Source organism: Anopheles moucheti, chromosome 2 (genome assembly GCF_943734755.1).
Source record: "Anopheles moucheti chromosome 2, idAnoMoucSN_F20_07, whole genome shotgun sequence".
Taxonomy (NCBI): Eukaryota; Metazoa; Arthropoda; class Insecta; order Diptera; family Culicidae; genus Anopheles; species Anopheles moucheti.
This window is the reverse complement of record NC_069140.1, coordinates 56696787-56717591: the sequence shown is the minus strand read 5'-3', so window position 1 is coordinate 56717591 and position 20805 is coordinate 56696787. Positions and strand designations below refer to the sequence as shown.

The 20805-nt window shown below is 40.8% G+C and overlaps 1 protein-coding gene across 1 annotated transcript; it reads left to right on the top strand.

Moving 5' to 3' along the window:
• The first annotated feature begins 16581 nt into the window (after positions 1-16581).
• On the top strand, positions 16582-18259 carry LOC128310466 (odorant receptor Or2-like). The gene is made up of 5 exons (XM_053047117.1): positions 16582-17255; positions 17341-17595; positions 17667-17766; positions 17855-18115; positions 18194-18259. Exons 1-5 carry the CDS (start codon positions 16582-16584, stop codon positions 18257-18259), a joined length of 1356 nt encoding a protein of 451 aa, XP_052903077.1.
• Positions 18260-20805: the final 2546 nt, after the last annotated feature.

The following is a 20805-nucleotide window of genomic DNA, read 5'->3' as shown; positions in this document are numbered from 1 at the left end:
GTGCTGACGTAAGCATGAAATAGTACCATCCAACGTTAGGCTGTAATTTACTTCATTGAAACTTCTGGTTTCATTCAAGCTGATTCGACGCTGGATGGATATTATCGTTTCTCATCCAGCATGGCCACGGTTGGCTAAGTTTCGTTCGTGGCAGTTCATTGCATTATCAACTAACTACAGCGGCCGTGGTTACTATGATTCATCATCGCTCATTTCGCGTGGAAATCGTGCTGAATGCACTATTTGCTAGGGGGCTCGTCTAATATGAGCAGAAATGCAACATTTCTGAGCTGGATTTCATGTTTTTAACTCAGCACTAACTCATCTTTCGGCTGTAAATTTAATTCGTGGCCATTATAAAACTACATAAATTTATTAGTGTAATTATATACTTTTATTTAAAGTTGAAGAAACATTTCAATATAAGCATAATGATCGATAAACGGTAAAAAAATGATAAATGAATAAAGAAAGTTTAATCACTTAAAAATAATAAACAAACTACACTGAGACAGTAACTTAAAACTAATTAAATCTATCTCATTAAGTAAGATCTTATAAGTATAAAATATTGACATTTTAAAGTAAATTTATGTGACAACTAGATATATTTTTGCAATCTTCTAGATAACATTTTTCATCTCAATTTTTAAAATCACGTGTTGCAATGAAAGTTGGCACTATATAGCAAAGCTCTAGCGTAGAGACAAAAATGCCCATATGACTAGTAGCAGATTAAAAAGCAGTTGAATGGGGCTTAGAAAGCATGTAAATTCGAAATTATGTTAAAAGTAAAATGCACGATAATAAGTTTATTTCAAAATGCAAAATATGCTAAATGATCAATTAAAATTTAAAGCAGCCCGGTAAAATTGGCGACCGGATGCATAGCGATATTCTTTCATACCATGGAATTATCTACTGCAGTTTGAATGTCCAACAATGCATTGATACAACTATGATATGTAATTTGATCATTTCAATGCCATCGCGCGAACTCGCGGAGTCAATGGACGAAAAATTGCATATCAACCGTGGCTTGTAACATCAGCAGTTGACTGACGATTTACACATTCTACTGACTGCCTCTAACAATGCACCATCATTGCTTCCGCTTTTGTTGCTCATACAGCAGCGAGAGGCATGTTAGAAGCGTTGAACCATCTATCGACCACCATCAATGACGTTGCATTTAACAGTCATTGATATGGATAAAAACTGTTCTTCACCGTGAGAGGGAATTTTCCTTTGATCTTCCGGGATTGTACTAGTGTTGGTTGAGCATGATTCAGATTCATGAGTCTGAATGAATCTTTGCATTAAATGAATGAACCTGAATTTTTATTTTCAAAGTTTCTTAAATCCTCAAAGATTCATGAATCATACAAGATTTATTGTTCTGAGAGTCGATTTCTGATTCGACTGACTCCTAAAGATTCATATGAATGACTCTTCTCAAAAGATTTAATAAGTACGCTACTGTTTTTGTTTTGTTTCAGCTGGATAGTCAGTCCTTGCTACGGGGGTTTGGTCCGGATGGGATTTCGCCTCGGTCCTGTCGTGTGAAGACCGGCGCCGCTACCAGTACACCACCGAACTGCCCAATTGTTTGATAAAAAATGGTTGCAAAAGACTGCTGAATACTGTATTTATTTTTGTGTATTGCATGAGAAAACCATTACTAATTTATGATTAGGCAAAGCAATAAAAAGGTGCTATAAATAGAAGAAACCTTGATTGTTTTATCGCTATCGGAGCCGTGGCGTTGTACAGCAAGATAAATTAACCCTCTCGTGGGGAGGGAAGCGCATAAAAAATCCGCTTATCGCACGAAGGAAGTGTGGCGTTATCAAAAGTCGTCTGAAATGTTCGAGGTGCATGATAACAATAAAACTGTTCATGCTCTTATCACACCTGGTGGAAAGTTCTTTTCCAATCGATGACTTCACCTGCGGCCTGCCCTGTCGCAGCTATCTGTGCGTGACTTCAGCAACGATGAAGTAGTATTTTCTGATGTCTAAAGTGCAAATAAGTGGTTGCAAATATTGAATGACAAGTTTTAAATTGAGCTTTTGCTGTGTGGAAGTAATTTTGCACATTTGTGATAAAAATGTTCTTCGATAAGACATCAAACGTGCAGCCTAACTGGACGTTTATTTCCGTTTCTATAGAAATAACAATTTGTCTTTTTCTTCTAAATTTCTTTTGCTGTTTTTTAAGCTTCCCGACCCATCCATCTACCTGTAAACTAATTAGCCGCGGTAGGGACCTTTTTGTAGGTCAGGAAATGTATTTTGTTTTCTAATGTTGATACCTGACCATTGCGTCACTATCCATTGCCTGGGCACAATTAGAAGGTCCTACCCGGTACAAGGGGTCTGTCCCCGTCGGCGATCCTTGTCTGTGCATGACTCATGACACTTATGAAAGGAAGCAAAAAGGCTGTGAACGATAAGACGAACAGAGGTAAAAAAAGGTGTCTAATACAATTTCGTATCAAGGTGGCAGACATTAAAAAAAGAAACCGCAATGCGTTTCTTGCACCAGCAAACATCCGGCGATCCACGTCTCGATCGGGGCAGGGTTAAATTTTAGCCTTACCTGGAGAAAAAAGTAAGCAGGCCGGGGGATTTAACGAACTGTTCATTGTTTTTCATTCAACAATTGGTTACGCGCATACGATAAGATATCGGGCAGACGTCGTACATTTGGGTTACAAATTTGGACAATAACTATTTCTCGCCGCTACATCTGGGAGAACGAGCAAGACGACTCGGGTGTTTGCAAAGAGAATGAAACTTCAACACCATTTCTCTTCTGTATGGCCTACAGCTACGGTCCCACTGAGCACTCCTTAGCGAAAGTAATATTTCGTAGTTGATCAGCAGAACCCTTGCCTATCCCACACATGGAGAATGGGATTGATCATTGATCCTTGAACCTTTTTCCCTAAGTAGCCGTACGTTAACAGAAGCTTACATTTCTTCTGCTGACCACCTCCCGTGTGCCCTGAGCAAGGAGAGGATCGAGGTAATCCGAAGTTACTTTAGATAATGTGCACAGGAACCGTTTATGGAGTGATGCCTTTTACCGTCGTGCAGCCCACCACCACACAGCGAGTAATCGCACACGGCTTTTCTCGCCATCGGAAAGCAATAAAAGTTTTTGGAAGAGACGCTATTTTAGCTTCAACATACTTCACGGATGATGTCATATGAGGTGCCAGGCTACCGGCCCGAGTCACGATGACTAACGGGTTGCCAGAGCAGGCCCATTGACAACTAACCATCTGTGATCAGGGCGAGCGCTTTACAAACTTGTCAATATATCACGGCGAAGAGGATTTATACTTATTGTGTGAACGTATCCACGCTACCCGAGGAAGATGCGTAAAAGCGTTCAGTGTAAAAGTGTTCCATTGACGACGATCACACTGCTGCCGGAAGTGAATCCCGGAGGAGAGGATTAACGGATATCTAGAACAAGGATTATTCATAGCGCTTGCACACTTGTCGGCCTGTTCTCGTGATTCACTGAGCGCGTCTTCGATTTGTTGGTGACAAAGAACAGACCGATTCTAGTGATGTCCGGAATGTTACTCTTCCCGGCGTTGCCGAGTCAGTCAAACTTATTGCGTCGTTTTACTTTGTTTACTTGGCCCACAGGCTACGGGGCCTTGAATGGTGCTGCTACGTTTTCTCAAAAAAGGGGCCATATGGTCTCGACTGTGTGACCACGATGACGCTGTTCTTCGCTGGCAGCCGCAACGAAATGATGCGAGGGATGTAAACATACGGTACGGAAAAGCGGGAAATGCTTTCTCTCTGAGTCGGTTCTTGCAAGAAGTGACGCAACTGTTTCTGTAGTGTGATCAATGAAACCCGCCAAACGATAGACGATTCTCTTTGCCCTCCTTGTCGTTGGCTGCCGTTGTGATTCTTAGGTTCTGGAATGCTTGGAGGTACTTCCGCCAGGCGGAACAGACGCTAATGTGCATTTTTTCCCCCTTATGACTCAGCCGTACTAATCACCGGAAAGGCTGACGAGTGACATCGGCAGTATTCGGACGCTTTGGAATGCGCTTGGTGGCAAGGGAAAGTAATGGCAATGGTGATGAGTTTGCCGGCTGGTGTTTAAATGCTCATGAACGCGTAGATCACAGTCGGCATTCATGGTGATCTGATTCATTTGGAGCAAATATTTGCTAAGGTTGGCTGGACAGCCGTTGAGCCGCTCAATATTGAGTTGCCCGCCGAGGGCGTGTGGGTGCTGTGGGAAAAGAAAATGTCTGACAATGATTGCCGTATTGTCACATTAAAATGTCAGTTTATGCATCTACTTGATTTGCTCATAGAGTTTTCATTCAATGAGAAAAGAGTGGCTACGTACTTTTTTGAGTAAACAAATGTAAGCAGGAAATATGACTCGCATAAGCACCAGTGTGGGGTAGAATTATTTTTTCCCGCAGTCGACTCCGAAGCAATTCGGGATAAACTTGGGATTATTCCCAAGTCTAACTTCGGATTTTTTTTTGGAGTTGAATCCGATTATCCGGTTTTTCGGTGGTGGAGTCAGAGTAGATTGAAAATAATATTTATGTACAGGGTTGTGTGTTAACAATACTCCAAATAGAAACTCTGCTTATTCTACATTTTTAGTACCAAAGTCTGTTTATGTTTGTCGAATAAAAAATCGTTGGTATCATGTAACTGGATTAAGTGTTTAAATTTTGTACGTTGTTGAGGTATAAAAAATTATAACTTTTTTCTAACAATATATTAAAAACATCTCTACTCACTAAGCTTATTTCCACGAATTTTCGTGAGCAAGCTGACTCATCCAAACAGAATATTAGTTGTGATGTGTACAACAAAGTCTTCTAAGCTTTTTAGATTGATTTGATTTGTAGTCAGTGGTTAATGAGATGGATTTGGTTCAATATTCGACAATGCAGATCCCTACTGAAAATCCTTTATTTTACTTTTAGCTGAGAACTTTGTAAGGAATCTTGCTTCCTGACTTCTCCACTGTATCAGGTTACACCTCTAGAACTCAAGGGTTATACATCAAGCCATGCAGCAAGATGTTCCATAGATAATCATAAATATTTACTTCTGCAACTTACTTTATATATATAAGGGTTATACATTGCTTACTAAATATATGGTAGAACTTTCGTCTGATTCGACTGACTGACATAACCTTCCTGGGGGTTTAAATACGGCTGGAACTCTTTCGCTGCATCAAGCCACGTAGAACCTATCAATTGGGGCACGAATATAGAGAATCGTAGTAGATAATAAGTATATTTCTGTATAATAAATGTTTGTCTTCCTGGTTTTACATCAACAGGCAGCCAGCCGAGGTAATGCTTGCTCAACGATCCCATCCGCCGCCATGTTGCAATCCCTTGAAGGGAAAGTATGCATATGAGTGTTGCAGGAAGCATCCTTGAGGTGCGATTCTTGAAGGTGAAACACACCATGAGCCGCCATTTCGTGTCTGTTTATGGAAAGGTTTCTGTGCGCTGTTCCTGAGCTTCATTTTCATAGCCCCCCTCCCCGGTTGTTTACCAATGGATCGACGTCCTTCCTTCGCCGCCGATCACGCGGCCCCGGAAGATCAACAGAATAGCGAACCGTCAGACAGATCGGCACAGATTTAACCTGGGGCCCGACCGTACCATGACTCATACGGTGCGGGAACCGTTCGTGTGCTTTCCATTTCGGTTCGATGCGCATGAGGTGCCAAAGCATCGGTGCGAGCCACTCAGACATCTTGGGACGACGGAGTGTGTGAGTGTTTTCGCTCCTTCCTTCAGATCGAAAATAAACGCACGCACAGGCATCGGGGGATCGATCCGGCATCGAACCGGCATCGTGCATCGGTTGCCTTTAGCGCTCATGTGTTTCATGATTGATTAGCACCAAACCGAACGGTCGGAAGAGCAGTCCCAGCAGACCGTGCAGTCCGTACCCATCCGCACGCAGTGTCTCGGAGTTTAACTGCTGGTCACGGGATAGATGAAAGAATTTCGTCTTGCGCAAACGGGCAACAGTCGGACGAGAGTGGGAGATGCACGCAACCAGAAGGACAAAGCGTGTGAATCATGCACGTTTTCGTCGGTTTGTCGCTTGACACCTTTCATGGCCGGACGCATTCGAACGTTGGCTGCCGGACGTGTAACCCTTGGCTGGATTTTGGTAGAATCTTATTAAAAACATTTCAAACTATACAAAACTGAGTTGTTTTGCATCCAGCTGAGTGTTGTTGAGCGCTGTTGATGAGTGGATTTATTTTACTTTGGTATTGTTGGTCTGTTTGGAAGGAAGGCAAGATTAACAATTAATTAAAAAATAAAATCATTTTAAATAACAAAACAAATATTAATGTTTAGTAAATGAAAAAAACTAACAACATTCATTCCAAATAAAGCGAGTTAAAATTACATTCCACAAAAGGGTTAGAAAGGTATCGCGAAGTTAGTGTGGATATGCACCAAGCCCCAAAAAGGTGGAGCCCAGGCTCGCAGCGTTTGCCAGTCACCGAGATTCCAGCACACGCGACACACGATCACGGATCACACGGAAAACATGGGCCCAAAACCCCACCCTGGACGTGCAGCAGCGCTCCGGTGTGACACTTCGATAGGTCGCCTGCGCTCCACAAAGACAAATCCGAAATGCAGAACGGCCCCGATCGTTCAATTGTTCTCAAAAGGGTCTCTTGCAGGGCCACTGTGATCATCGGTATGGGCTGATCCGCCAGACAGCCCCAACGCGGTCAGCATTAGATCATCCTGCTGCTCATTACTCATAGCCGTGTCTCATTATCTGTCAAGCGGAATTTATTTGCTTTATTTTCGTTGCGACCCGCCGGAGCAGCGTCGTCCTGTTGTGTTCGTGTTCGTTCGTCGTCGTCTGGCGCAAAACCACCCTCGAAGGTACATATTTAACTGCAGCGTACGATCGTCGTCGCTCAAGGATTATTCTTTGTTGGTGGTGTGTGAGTCACCATCCGACCATCACGATTTGTTGGTCCGGTGCGTCCAAGGATGGTATGGATCGGTGGCGTTCGTTTAATTATACCAATTTTACGTTATTTTGAATATGGGTTTGCTTGGGGAGTCGATGAGGCTTGTGCGCCAGTTCCAACGAATTGAACAAGAGTTCTCGACGCATCACCTCCATCAAAGCAGCCGACAAAAGTCAAATGCGTGCTTATTAGGTGACCAATTTGCACGAACGCCCTTCTTTGTCAGTGTTCTTGGTGTGCTGATGCAACTAAGTTGAGATCATAATTAGGTCATTGTTTAACTTGCCCAGGCGATTCCCATGATGTGGCTGGAAGGAACCGATTCGGGCCATGGATCCGTTTACTTCCTGCGAGGGTGGGAGATATCCATGCGTCACGATTAGTGTAACTTGGACAATAGTCACACAAAATTTAACGTTAGGGCAGGTCATGAATCACGGTGCGGCGTCTAGATCGAGCTGTAACAAAGCGTACAAAGGTTGTAATTAGTTTCTTGATGTAAAGTATGAAAAACGAATGAGAGAAATGATAGTTCTGCTAGGTTTCTGGTTAGATTTTTGAGCAATAATCTGCCAACGTTGGATCTTCGCAATTAAAGATAACAATGGAATTTTATTTACCAACGTAAAGCGTTACTACGGAGCACGGTAAACAAAGCTGAGTCACAATTGTGCAAAAGATGTTACAGCCCCTAGTGCGTCAAACAGTGTAATCAATTTACCCGTAGATCGCCTTTAACATGACAAGTACACTGGCGAACACGTAAACATGTCGTCATGCTGACAGAATTGTCATTCGAGGCCAAAATTGGGACGCGTTCCGAACGCAATGAATTAAAATGTTCCCACCTGTTCCGAAGCGGATCGTGAATCCAGCCAGCCAGCCAGGTTGTGACTAATGCACCTGCGAAAGAGGTAAACCAAGACACGGTGCACCTTTTACGGGTCAGCAGCGAAGGGTCGCACCGGTTTCGGGGCCAGTCATTGCCGTAGTGCACCGGGTGCAACGTAAAGATGGACGAGTGCGATGATGACTAACGTGGGAGGCACATGGCCTAATGGATATTGAGGTTACCTCGGGTTGTGTCTTTAGCGATCGCGTTTGAATTTGTTCGCATCGGCCAATCCAATTCGCCTTATATTCTTCGGTACGCTCGTCATCGTAGTTTACGAGTCGATTGTCGCAATAATCCTGTTCGTGCGGTAAGGATGCGCAGAACCGTGAAGGAAACCGCCCATGATGAATGTCCCTAAACGATGAGATGACAACAATGGGTGGTTGAGTCCGTTTGCGCACCTGTCACCGTCAGTGATGGTGCGTTAATCACCACCAGCGGGAGCTGGGGCGATGGGGCTGGCACAGTGGTTTCGGTTTGCTAATTTTAACACAACCCGAAGCACTCCTTCCGATTTAATCGCTTTTCATACGACATTTACATAAAGGAAGGAGAATGAGGTAACAAAAAAAAAAACGTGAAACGATCTACAGCTGTTGCCTCTAATGCCAATGTGCCAGACTTGCTTTGCCGGTGTCTGGGGTCTGCTAGAGACACAAATTGAGAAATGAAAGGTGTCAATGCGTACCGTAGTGACAGAATTTTATTGCATTTGGCTGTGAGTAGGATTTTAAGTAATCCCATCGTTACCTAAACCATAGCAATTCGTGGAATAAGGAGTAAGAGGACTTTTAACAGCAAGCAAAAAAAAAAAACGAAACGAAACAGAAGGTTGTAAATTATGTGATCACATCGCTCACCGAACGTAGAACGAACTGGTTTAAATCACCAACCACCTTCTCCGTCTATGTCTATGTTCTTCGCATTGAAAGTCCAAAACGGCATAATCAAACATCCTGATAGGGAGTGAGACAGGCGGGCGTAAAGATAAAGATTCATGTGTAGAAACGGTTGAGCTGTACGCATAACTTCCGCCAGGCTCATTAGTAATGCATCCCATGTGCTCGCAAGGCACGTCAGTCATTTCTTTGATCTTTTCAGCAGTGACTCAGAAAGAACTTCTACTCGATCGTGTCACCGATGGCTCAGTGGGTTGGAATGTTGAAACGCTTTGTTCAGCTCTGTCCACCCAATCGGACTTGCGGCCGATGGGAAAGCGAATGATTACAATCATAGCTCCGAGATTGGGTGTATGTTTATTTGAAGTTTCTTACATTGCCACACACACTATCGGGTGACGCCAACCAGATTATTAGCAAACTGCCACAGTAAGGTTTTAAATTTACAGCATGTGGTTGATAACTAAACACTGCGCATACTTCAAATTCGGTTCAGGCAGTTGAGATGTTCAAATTACTTAATTTAACTGGCCATGTCTTTGCAAACTGTAAACCTTAAAATAAATAGTGGTGATAAATCTTAGTAAAAAAGTTACGATCTTTCACGTTTAATGATTCATATTTACTAGAATGACCGGAAGATCTACCGATCTCCGCTCGTGTTGGTGAGCCGTTGGTAAAGTTATCTTCTTTATCTCCACAAAACTGAAAATAAATCTCCAATTGCCAGTTACTGCACATGCATTAATAGCGTCGGCTTAAACCATTCTACTTCCCGGTTGGTTGCGACCCGTACAAGGAACCATCGGCACGCAAATGACACGTTGGTAGCATAAAAAAGTGCACACCTTGCTAGCTTCCGGACCGACCAACAGGCGCCTGCGCTACGGCCCAAGATTGGCTTCCTAATAACACGCGATCAACGTTCATCGTGTCCGCGGGTGACCATGAACACTCTGCGTGTGGAGTGTTGGAGGGGCTAAAAAAAAAGAGGTGTGCGTACGGCAAAGGAATCAACGATAAGTAAGCAAGAAGTCACCGCACGATGACTCAGGTTCGGTGGGCTAGCACAGAGACGGAATGACCTTTTCGCGGAAGTGCTGGGGTGCGTTTTATCGAGCGGTTCCCAGCGTCAAGGACGCGTACTCAGGACTGGTTTTCAAAGCTTTCCGCGACGAGCCCTACATTAAAATCGGTGTAGGTGAGGCGGGGAGGGGGAGAATTGGTAGGGGATGATTCGAAAGGGCTCGTGGCATGGTGACGAGAGACAGTGTCGGGGAGTCGGAAACAAAACCGGAGAGCAACGATCCCGGGGTGGTATAACGTACGATTAAAGAAGGTGTCCATCCGGCGAAGGTCAGTCAGAGGCTCGAGTGGGTTGCAATACGGAAATTTTTATCTCCGATCGTACCGATCACGCACCCCCGGATGAGGTCGAGTGATTGGGCGCGAACAATGGGGCGGTTTTATCTGAACGGGTGAAGCAAAACCACCTTCCCATTCGCCAGGTATCGGAGGTACTGAGAAGTGAATAGTCCTTGTAGTGAAATGTGCGGAAGTATAGCACTTACTGTTGAGTGATTGCAGATTGGTGTCGGAAATGGAAAATCGTGAATCATACCGTGTTGATATCGAGAGGGGATTATTGAACCGTTTTCTTTCTTGTTCTTGTCTAATCCCACCAGAGACGAGCCGTTGTTGACTCTTTCCAATACTCTCCACCGAAAAGATGATGAATCAGTACGGTAGAACCTATGGATGGTCATTAAATAAGGAATTCTCGTTGGGCTCGACGTCCGAGAATAACCGTTCGCAAACACACGTTGCCCGTCTCATCTTCAGTGTGTCTACTGTTACACACGTTAATGGGATTTTATGCATTCGCCTTTCGTACGAAAGACGCGCCGTATCAATGAAGAATTTTGAAGTTTTGGTAAAAGAACTGGGATACCACAGCACTACAAAAGTGGAAGCGAATTCGTAATGTTTTGTTTACGATTTAAGCTGTTTTCAGGAAGGAACAGGAAGAGTGATCGTAAAAAAATATTAATTTAGAAACGCTGTAGGGGATAACATCAGACAGAGAACAGAAAAATGTTTTCAAAGAAAAACAACAAAACAGCTACTTACATCATCTCACAAGCGCTTGCGGTGTTGCCGTGCTTAAGATGCATGCACAACTGTGAAAAGGAGCAAAAACAAGAAGCATAAGAACAATACACACGTTCGCGAAATTATTGATGCAAAAGCGCAGAAAATCTGAAAAAAGACATATTTTAATTGGAGTTTTAAACGTCACAGAACCTTCGGGATGCTCAGTGACGGGTTCGTTTCCTCATAGCCCGTGTAGCAATTAAATGCGCTATTATTGCACAGCTTTATGATTTACTGCATCCCAATGCGTAAGTGCCACTTACAGTGCAATAAAACACATTTCTCATTAGCAGTAAAACGAAGTAAGCTATGGTGTTGCTTACATGAAAGGTATGCAATGGAGCCCAACATAAGAAAATGAAACTCGAGATGTACTGTACGCAAACGAAGCACACATATATTGGGGGCTATAGCTGTTGTCATTTATGATTGCACCGAAGTAGGCATTGCAAGCGTTAAATTCAAACTTCACCGGCGTTAGACAGCTTCACAGTGCAATTTGCACGTTTATTGCTCGATTGGTCATGCTATTGGTCCTCGATAAAAATTGTTAAGTTATTGCTTAACGCAAAAGTTGCTGTAGCCTCATGTACGAAAAGGTGTAATTATATGCATGCAAAAATTCAAATACCCCATCGATCGACACGGAACGTTAAGCGTAGCGTAGTGTGAGTGATTGTAACTTTCGTGTTACTAATCAAATCAATTTTCCCTTCTCTCAAGCCCTTTCTAATAAAGAGATATGTACCTTAATCCTCGAAGCAATAGGGTTCTGGAAGTTTTGATTACTTGTGATCTTGTGATCATTTAGCAAGATTATGGCGAGACAATGACAAACATACGTGCACCTGTCCGAACAGGGCGTATGAATCACGGGCTGTAGAACTACGTTTGCTTGTGTGTATGTGTTAAATTCATCGAGAAACGCGTTGAACCAACAGGTTTAATCTACAAACGAAACGGGGATCGTGTTATAGTCGATGATGTTACACAGTTTTGGTGAATCGCTTAATCAGTTATCATGAAGCCGATCATCCCCTCCTGATCGGTATGAATATCACGTGTGTACGTGTGTACGTATGTGTGTCTGCGGGGTGACATCAAGATTAATTAGCCATGTACATACGTATGGCGCTGGACAAACAGTTATAAGACTAATCAAGAACGCTTTGCGATACTTCCAGCAGGTGCATCATGGAGTAAGATCGCTCAACCGGACTCGTGACTCCCGTTGGTGAATCACTGCGAATGGGGAACAAACCCGCCTGTGTCATACGGTTAATTGGCTCCGGGGTGTCATGCTCAGTTTTTGCAATTAGGAACAAATCATTCATCATGCAAAAGGTCGTCACGGTAGCGCAATGAAGGTCGCTCGACACTGTTCAGCGTTGGTGGCGGGTTTGAACCTCAGTTCTTGCTAGCGTCGATTCCGTCACACTGGCTCACTGGTCGCGAATTTCGCAGTATTTTGTCACCTGCTTATGAGTCGCCGGTTGAGCTCGAACGGAATGTTTGCTATCAAGCGAAACTAGTTTCGATAAGCTGAAATAGCGTATCAAAAAACGTGTAAAACATAGGCTCGTTACGATCCGCAGAACTGCCTTCGGTCACAATGTGATTCAATGGCTCCATGTGATTCAGTGTGCGTCACGTCAAGGTGGAGCTGGGGTGCTTTTAGTACGATAACTAATTATGTACGAGAGCAGAGTTGTAAAGAGTAGCAGAGTTTAGTGATGTAACAGGTGGGCTGATAACTGTTTGGCCTGTGACAGTAAATTTTTTTTTTATTCAACATACATCTCTTCAAGGGTGATTCACCGATTATAGCGGTCTTTGAATTTTTCGATACCATTTTTGTAGTACTATTTGCCCCTTGCCTCAAAAAAGGCCTTTGTTTCGGCGATTACCTCTTTATCCAACGAAAATTTCTTCCCAGCGTGCATCCTTTTGCGATCTGAAAAATGGAAATAGTCACTGGGGGTCAGATCTGGGCAATACGATAGGTGGGGAAGCAATTCATTGCCTAATTTATGAATTTTTGTCATTGTTTTCACTGATTTATGGCACGGTGCGTTGTCTTGATGAAACGAAACTTTTTTTTTTCTTCGGGCCGAAATGTGGCCGTTTTTTGGCAATTTCGTCCTTAAAACGCTCCAATAACTTGATTTAATAGTTGCTATTAATGGTCTTTCCTTTCTCAAGATATTAGATGAAGATTGTTCTTTGCAAATCCCAAAAAACTGACGCCATAACCTTGCCAAGTGATTGTTGCGTTTTCCCCGTTTTGGAGCAGGTTCATCGGTTCATCGCGTCCAGTCCACCCGGATAACTGTCTATTGGACTTTGGAGTGTTATAGTGGAGAAAAGACTCATCCATGGTAACATATTGACGCAAAAACTAGGATTTATTTCGCTTAAACATCTCCAAACACTGCTTCGAATCATCAAATCGTTATTGTTTTTCGTCAAATGTCTTGAAAAGTCTTGAATAAAAAAATAGTCTTGAACGATACTTCCAACACGTTCCTTAGACATCTTTAGGGTGTCAGCTGTCAATCTCGATCAATTTCACATTATGGTTACTTTTAATAAATTTGTAGATTTTTTTAATGTTTTCGCCTGTAAACACCTTTTTCGGCCGTTCACTGTGTTCACCGTCCTCAGTGCTCATTGCACCACTTTTAAATTTAGCATACTAATATTTGAAGGTCGATTTTTGTGGAAAATTGTCCAATTTTTGTTTTTGGCATCGACTATATCTTCCTCTCCAAAAACCAATACTGTATCTACACGCGAAATTCCTTCTTTTCCATGATTTCTCAAAGCACAAAAGCTGCGTCATACAAAATGCTCTAGCCTACTAGGTTATTGTCTGAGTGCTGTCAAATTTTGACAGAACTCGTTTAAAGGTTGGTACAAACTGAAAATGATATGGATTTAAATCTACTAGCGCGATCTATGTGTGCGAGGCCAAACAATTATCAGCCGATCTGTTAGAATCGACATTTTACAATTGTGCGAAAAATGATCTGCACTTCTGCACTTTTCTTGTTTAGCCGCATAACAGCCTGAAGAGGTGTCTATTTCTTGCTATTTCTGACTTTCTTTGACATTATTTCCCCTAATTGGATAGTAATAATTGGATAATTCAGTACGGGGAATTGGTCCGGATGGGATTTTGGACCGGTACTATCGAGTGAAGACCGGCGCCGCTACAAAATACATAACCAAATACACCACCAGGCCGCCCCCTCCCGATTTCGAGCTGGTATTTAATTTGGAAATGCGCATTGATTGTTATTTCATGGCAAAGAAAGAAAGTATGCTACGGAGGACGCATTGCGGAAGAGTGTTTGGTTGATGTATGAAGCTTGATGTTTAGCCTAGTTTTTATGATAAAAATAAATTATAGGTTTCAATGAGTGTTTTTATTTACAAAGTAATCAGTCGGTGTGCGCTGTTAACTATCACACATTTGCTACTGATGACTTTAGCCTTGATAACATTTTTTGTTGCCGGTTGGTTGAGCAAACCAAGTGCATTTGTATAAACGTATCACAGGGGTTGGCAGTAGTTTATTGAAGCATTGAACCATGGCAATAGTTAAATGAAAAGCCATTCATAACCTTTGGAACTACTTAAGAAATAACATGCAGTTTGAAGGAAAACAACTAATAGATTACTTACTTACTTACGTACTTACTTACATACTTACTTACTTACTTACTTACTTACTTACTTACTTACTTACTTACTTACTTACTTACTTACTTACTTACTTACTTACTTACTTACTTACTTACTTACTTACTTACTTACTTACTTACTTACTTATTTACTTACTTACTTACTTACTTACTTACTTACTTACTTACTTACTTACTTACTTACTTACTTACTTACTTACTTACTTACTTACTTACTTACTTACTTACTTACTTACTTACTTACTTACTTACTTACTTACTTACTTACTTACTTACTTACTTACTTACTTACTTACTTACTTACTTACTTACTTACTTACATACTTACTTACTTACTTACTTACTTACTTACTTACTTACTTACTTACTTACTTACTTACTTACTTACTTACTTACTTACTTACTTACTTACTTACTTACTTACTTACTTACTTACTTACTTACTTACTTACTTACTTACTTACTTACTTACTTACTTACTTACTTACTTACTTACTTACTTACTTACTTACTTACTTACTTGCTTATATACAAACATTTTTCTCAGCGTCTTTCTTTCGGCAGGGCTGCGAGAGTTTTGTCTCTCTTACTCATTAGGTCCCATCGGGGCATGCAACTAAATATGTTCTATCTAGTCCCAGCTAAGTTCGCCACAACAGGTATTTTAGTTACAGAAGATCATTAGACTGTGGAAAGACCGGTTGGCAGGTAGCGACCCACTACGCATTTCAACAACTTTATTGTTGTCGTTGCTGACCGTTGAACAAGGATAGGAAGACGAAGGAAGACAGGGTTTACGAGGTTTCCGGCCACCTAACAACTCATTGGTTAACATTCACTGCGTACGAGAGTTGTAAACGCCTTTTTCATCTGCCACCATCTGGAATGTCTAATAGAAGATGTTCCCTGAAGTTTTGACCTCCCGGTCGAGGACGACCCTCTCTTACGCTAGGTTGAAGATTAGCCCAGAGTTAGCCCATTTACTTGGCATAGACCTATGAAAAGGTGATTTGAAAAAAATTGAATGAAATGATTTATTTATTTATTAATTTATTCATTTATATTCATTATATCAACTTTATCTAAATGAATCTTATCAATTAGTTCCTTGAATTTAAGACTGAAAAGAATCATAAAGCAAATAATAAGAGAAAAATGTCAAAAACAATGTACCACAAAACAAATCAAATTTAACCGTGTAACCGTTTAATTTAAATCGAGTTTAAATGAAAATGTCAATGCTATGACGAGCCCTGGTTGAGGATACTTATCGTTATGAGAAACAAGTGAACGGTTTTTGCTACTCTTCGATTGTTAAACCAAAGAAAACCACATTAGACCGATCGCTAGGCAATATCAGCTCAGTAGTGGTACACATTTGACTTTAGTAGGAGCCAGCATTTAAAATGCAAGGGAACATTTTTTAGAAATCTCGAGAGTTTTCGGAGTTCATTCGGAGTAACGAACACAATGTTAAACACAGATTAACAGTGCCACTGCATGTGTTAAATTTGGTAGTTTTTGTTATGTTTTGTAGTATGCAAAGACTACATTGTAGACACTGTAATAAATAAATCCATGCAACCAAGCAATCAACAAACCGAAAGGTGTTAGCGTTGTATTTTTCATAACGCTTATGTGGGCGGTTTATTTTTGTCGAAAATAACAAGTAATACACAATTCCACAAGGTTAAGGAATATAATCAATATAATAAGGCAAAACTCTTGTCGCAATAACCTTGATTGATTGTTTGTGCGTTGTGCAGAATTGCATTTCAGTGAAAGTATTAATGAAAGCACTACATTTAAAATTGATTTTCACACGACCCGCAGAAAAGCAGAACGGCCTATAGCCTACCATTCCATTCCATGGCCTACCGGGTTCTATGGAATGGTTGTACAGTGTATTGAAAATTGCATGATTGTCGTCGTAATTAATGATCAAAACTCACTAATTGGTAAAAGGATAAATAAGAATTTTCAACAAAGAGACAATCATTTGCAATTTGGCAGCAGTAGAACAGTTTCACTAATTTCAATTGTGATGAAGATCAGCAGCAGAAAAGGACAGTTTCCTCTAATAGAACTTACTATAAGATGGTTGAGAAGGATTCGGTTTTGGAATGATACCCCAGGAAAACCATTTCCAACTATTGGTTCGATCATTGTTGTAAGCTTCGCAGTTATTTGGCTTATTCCGAGCTGGCTGTTTATAATTACCTCACAGAATAACCTCACCCGTTTGATGAAGGCAGCGAATGAACAAATTGTGTTCTTTGCTGTATTGTTCAAGATGTGTAATTTTGCATTGAAATTTCGTCGTTGGGAGACATTGTTTTACGATCTACAACGTGCATACAGTTCTGTGATGGACGATATGAATCTGGATATTCAACGGATCTTAGGACATGTAGAAAAGTCGGCATACCATCTGACCAAGTGGTACGGATACGGGATTAATTTCAACTGTTGTGTGTACGGTTCATTACCAATGTTGTTCGTAGCGATCAAATACGCTGCTACAGGATCTTACGATGTACCACTTTCAACTCCGATAGAGTCGAAGTATGTGCTCAGCATCGATTGCTATATTTATATTGTGTGTTATGCAATGCGTGAAAATCCTTGATCAACCTTCTTTCTCGTATAGTTATTTAATTCCTGGTTACCGTACAAACTTCTGGATCTGGTTTCCTCTTGACGTTGCGTTTAGTTTCATGTTATCGCTGCATGGGGTAGCATTATTTTCGATCGACTGCTTCGCTTGGAACCTTGTCCATGCCACATCATGTTTGTTTAGAGTTCTTCAAATTCAAGCTAACGAGCTGTCAAATCAAAACGAGCGTAACGATGAATGGGCTGACAAATTTTCGCGCTTCGTAAATTTGCATGATTTGGTGCTACGGTAGGTTACAATCGTAAGATAATATAGAAGTTGATGTAACTCTATATATATATCTATATTTCCTATTACAGCTCTGCAGGAACACTAGAGGAAATTCTGAGAACCCAGATATTATTTATATATTTATCGACCGTTTTTGCGTTGTGTCTAATGATGACTGTACTCTCTCTGGTAAGATGTCCAGTTAAGTTCAACATAAACATAAGATATTGCGTATGCATCGTTTATAGTTCTATCAACCCAAACCCTTACTTTACAGGCATTTAAGGACTTGTATCTCTTAATAACTATGATCTGCGTTATCGGCTACTGTCTTTTTCAAACATTTTCCTTCTCATATCTGGGTACCGAGTTCATAGAGGAAAGTGAATCTGTGGCAGATTCCATTTTCCACAGCACCTGGTATATCCAGAATGTGAATAGACAGAAAGATCTTTGCTTTGCGCTTATGCGCGCCAAGAAACCGGTTAGTTTAACTGCAGGGAAATTTTTCGTCGTGAAACGTGAATCTTTCACGCAGGTTCGTAGGAAATCTTTTTAAATCCTCCAATCTTCCATAATTGATTAATTTTATAACATTTGTTGTGATTTCCTTCAGGTGATTAGGCAAGCGTATACCATATTTACGTTGATGTCCCAGTTTCTGGATGATACTGTTAATTAAAATTCAATATGAAGTATATTCACAACTCATTGCCAAAAGTGAGGAAAACTCTAGTGAACGCTGATGTGAACACAGACGAACTAGTTGTTTATCAAATCACATAAATGTAATAAACTTTTCACATCGCTACACCTACCCGGTGGACTACAGTTATTGCAAAAATTGTCAAATTGTATGGAGAATATTTGTCCATTGAAAACAATTTCCGTACGATTTGACGTTTTCAGCTCAATGTAGGGTTGGCTTAGATCGTTGAGTTACGCAACATAACAAATCAATAATAACTTAAACTTTCAAAATGACTACTAATGCTTGTAGCTGACGCTTTTGTAGTAGAAAATGAAATAAGCACGCGTTAATAAAATCGATTTAAGTTAACTGCACTCGAAGAAAAGGTGGTGAAATTTATTTTACTTGAGAAAGTTTGAAAACGAACGTTTAGGGAGTATCAATACCAACATAATTTTTACAAAAAGTGTAGAGTATGACATGATAACAATGAATGTCTACAAGTTTCTCAAGTTTTCGATACATTTGTATCTTAATACATTTCTATTATCAGTATTTCTATTCTGACAGCTCCACACCACAGTTACATCTTCATAATTTCATATGTTTTCAAATTTCAACAAATTTCAAATGGCTCATTGAAATATTTCACACATGCTTAAAGCATCTCACCACCAGATGGCGCTACAGTAGAGAATAGTGAACGAACACGTGTTTCTATAATTAATCCGGGACAGCTGTACTGTTTTTTTTTTGTTTCGTTAGAACGGCCTGGCCGTATCGACTTTTATTTTACCACGTAGCCGGATAGTCAGTCCTTGCTACGGGGGATTGTACCGAATGGGATTTTGGTCCGGGCCGTTCGTGTGAAGACCGGCTCCGCTACCATCATGCCACCGGGCCGCCCCTCAGCTGCACTGTTAGAAGAAAATAAATTGTTTTCTCTTAAAACGGTATTAATGTACTTCTTTAGTTTAATGGTAATTTAATTACGGAAGATTTCCAAGCGTAAACTTTTATCTTCTGTAGCTGTCACTCTCTAACCGATGTTGTTTTGGATTCTTTTGTACTAGCTCTGTGATTGTGACTTATTGCATACGTGTGTACGTGTTTTTTAATTCTTATGCCAATTTATTTGCTTATTGTTTATCTGTTTCTGCTTTCCGTTATTTGTTGTTTGTGTTCATGATACCCAGTCCTGTTATTAGAGTTTGTTTTGACTCAGAATTCATAATAATAATAATTATAATAATATTAATTATCAATGAATAATAATGATTATTTATTTTATTTGATGCATTATGGACAGGAATGTATTACGGAAGTCTCGACTGACGTTTATACCCATTTAATTCGTTAGTAGACATTTCCTCCTACCAAACGGCATTATCACGGGCATAGTCGGTTTATAGTGTTTTGCCTTTGGTGTGTCGGGGTCAAGTCCATTCAATTGTTGTCGTCTCGTTGGGGTCTTATTCTAAAGGCTCTTACATTTCGTGCCTGTTGTGCTTCTATGAGCTACGTGCAGCACTACTCACACAAATACAAACGAACGAAATAAAAGTTACTACTTGGAAGAAGTCGTCATCTAAGAAGAAGGAAAGTTAGACAATTACACATTTTAGCTGTATTCCCTGGCGAATCTGAAACTAATTTTCATGTACGGTCTCTTGTAGTTTCAGGAGCATCACTCCGGACATCACTTCCAAGGAAATGCAACAAACTTGCATGCAAGCTTGAATGCAAACTTGCATGCAGCTTTCTCGATAAAATCAAGATCGTCTTTATTTATTAAAAAATGCCTTGACTATTACTCTTATGTCCAACGGGTTTCCTCGAGGCACGAAGAAGATATCAAATCGTCCCTCCCATGACGGCGGGTATGCACGGGGACGATGAGTTTGCCCCATTTGACTATTCGTCGAGAAAATATCTGCGTTAATTGGGCAGTTGCCAGGCGAACCCTGCCCTGCTTTCTTCCTTTTAAGAGGTGTAAATTCACTGGTTTCTTCTGCTTCCATCGTTCCTCTCTAATTCGCTAAGGAATAAGGCTGCACTTTGGCTAGCTAATGCCAGTTTTATGTGATACGGCTACCTTAATTTGTGTTACAACATTGCTACCATGGATGCTTTTCTGGGTTGAGATTTCATTTGCACAGACCCTTTCATCAGATACTTAAATAAGAAAATAAGTTTATTTTTACGTGTATTCATATAGCTTGAGGCTCAGAGAGCAATGCATTGTATGCATTTTTTAGAAATCTCGAAAGTTTTCGGAGTTAGTTCGAGTCCTTGTTCATTTATTTCGTCCATCTTATTTGGAATAATACCAGATAACGAACACAAAGTTAAAACAAATTAAGAGTGTCACTGCATGTGTTAAATTTGGTAGTTTTTGTTATGTTTTGTAGTATGCCACAGTAGTATTTATTGATTACAGTGGTATGCAACCAAGCAATCAACAAGACGAATGGTGCTAGTGTTGTATTTTTCATAACGCTTATGTGGGCGGTTTATTTCGGATGAAAATAACAAAT

What these genes read in the sequence shown, in the direction of transcription:
- LOC128310466 (XM_053047117.1), top strand. Translation starts at nt 16,582, where the DNA reads ATGGTTGTACAGTGTATTGAAAATTGCATGATTGTCGTCGTAATTAAT. An exon ending in TCAACTCCGATAGAGTCGAA is followed by an intron (nt 17,256 to 17,340) that starts GTATGTGCTCAG and finishes TTTCTCGTATAG; the next exon opens with TTATTTAATTCCTGGTTACC. An exon ending in AACGTGAATCTTTCACGCAG is followed by an intron (nt 18,116 to 18,193) that starts GTTCGTAGGAAA and finishes GATTTCCTTCAG; the next exon opens with GTGATTAGGCAAGCGTATAC.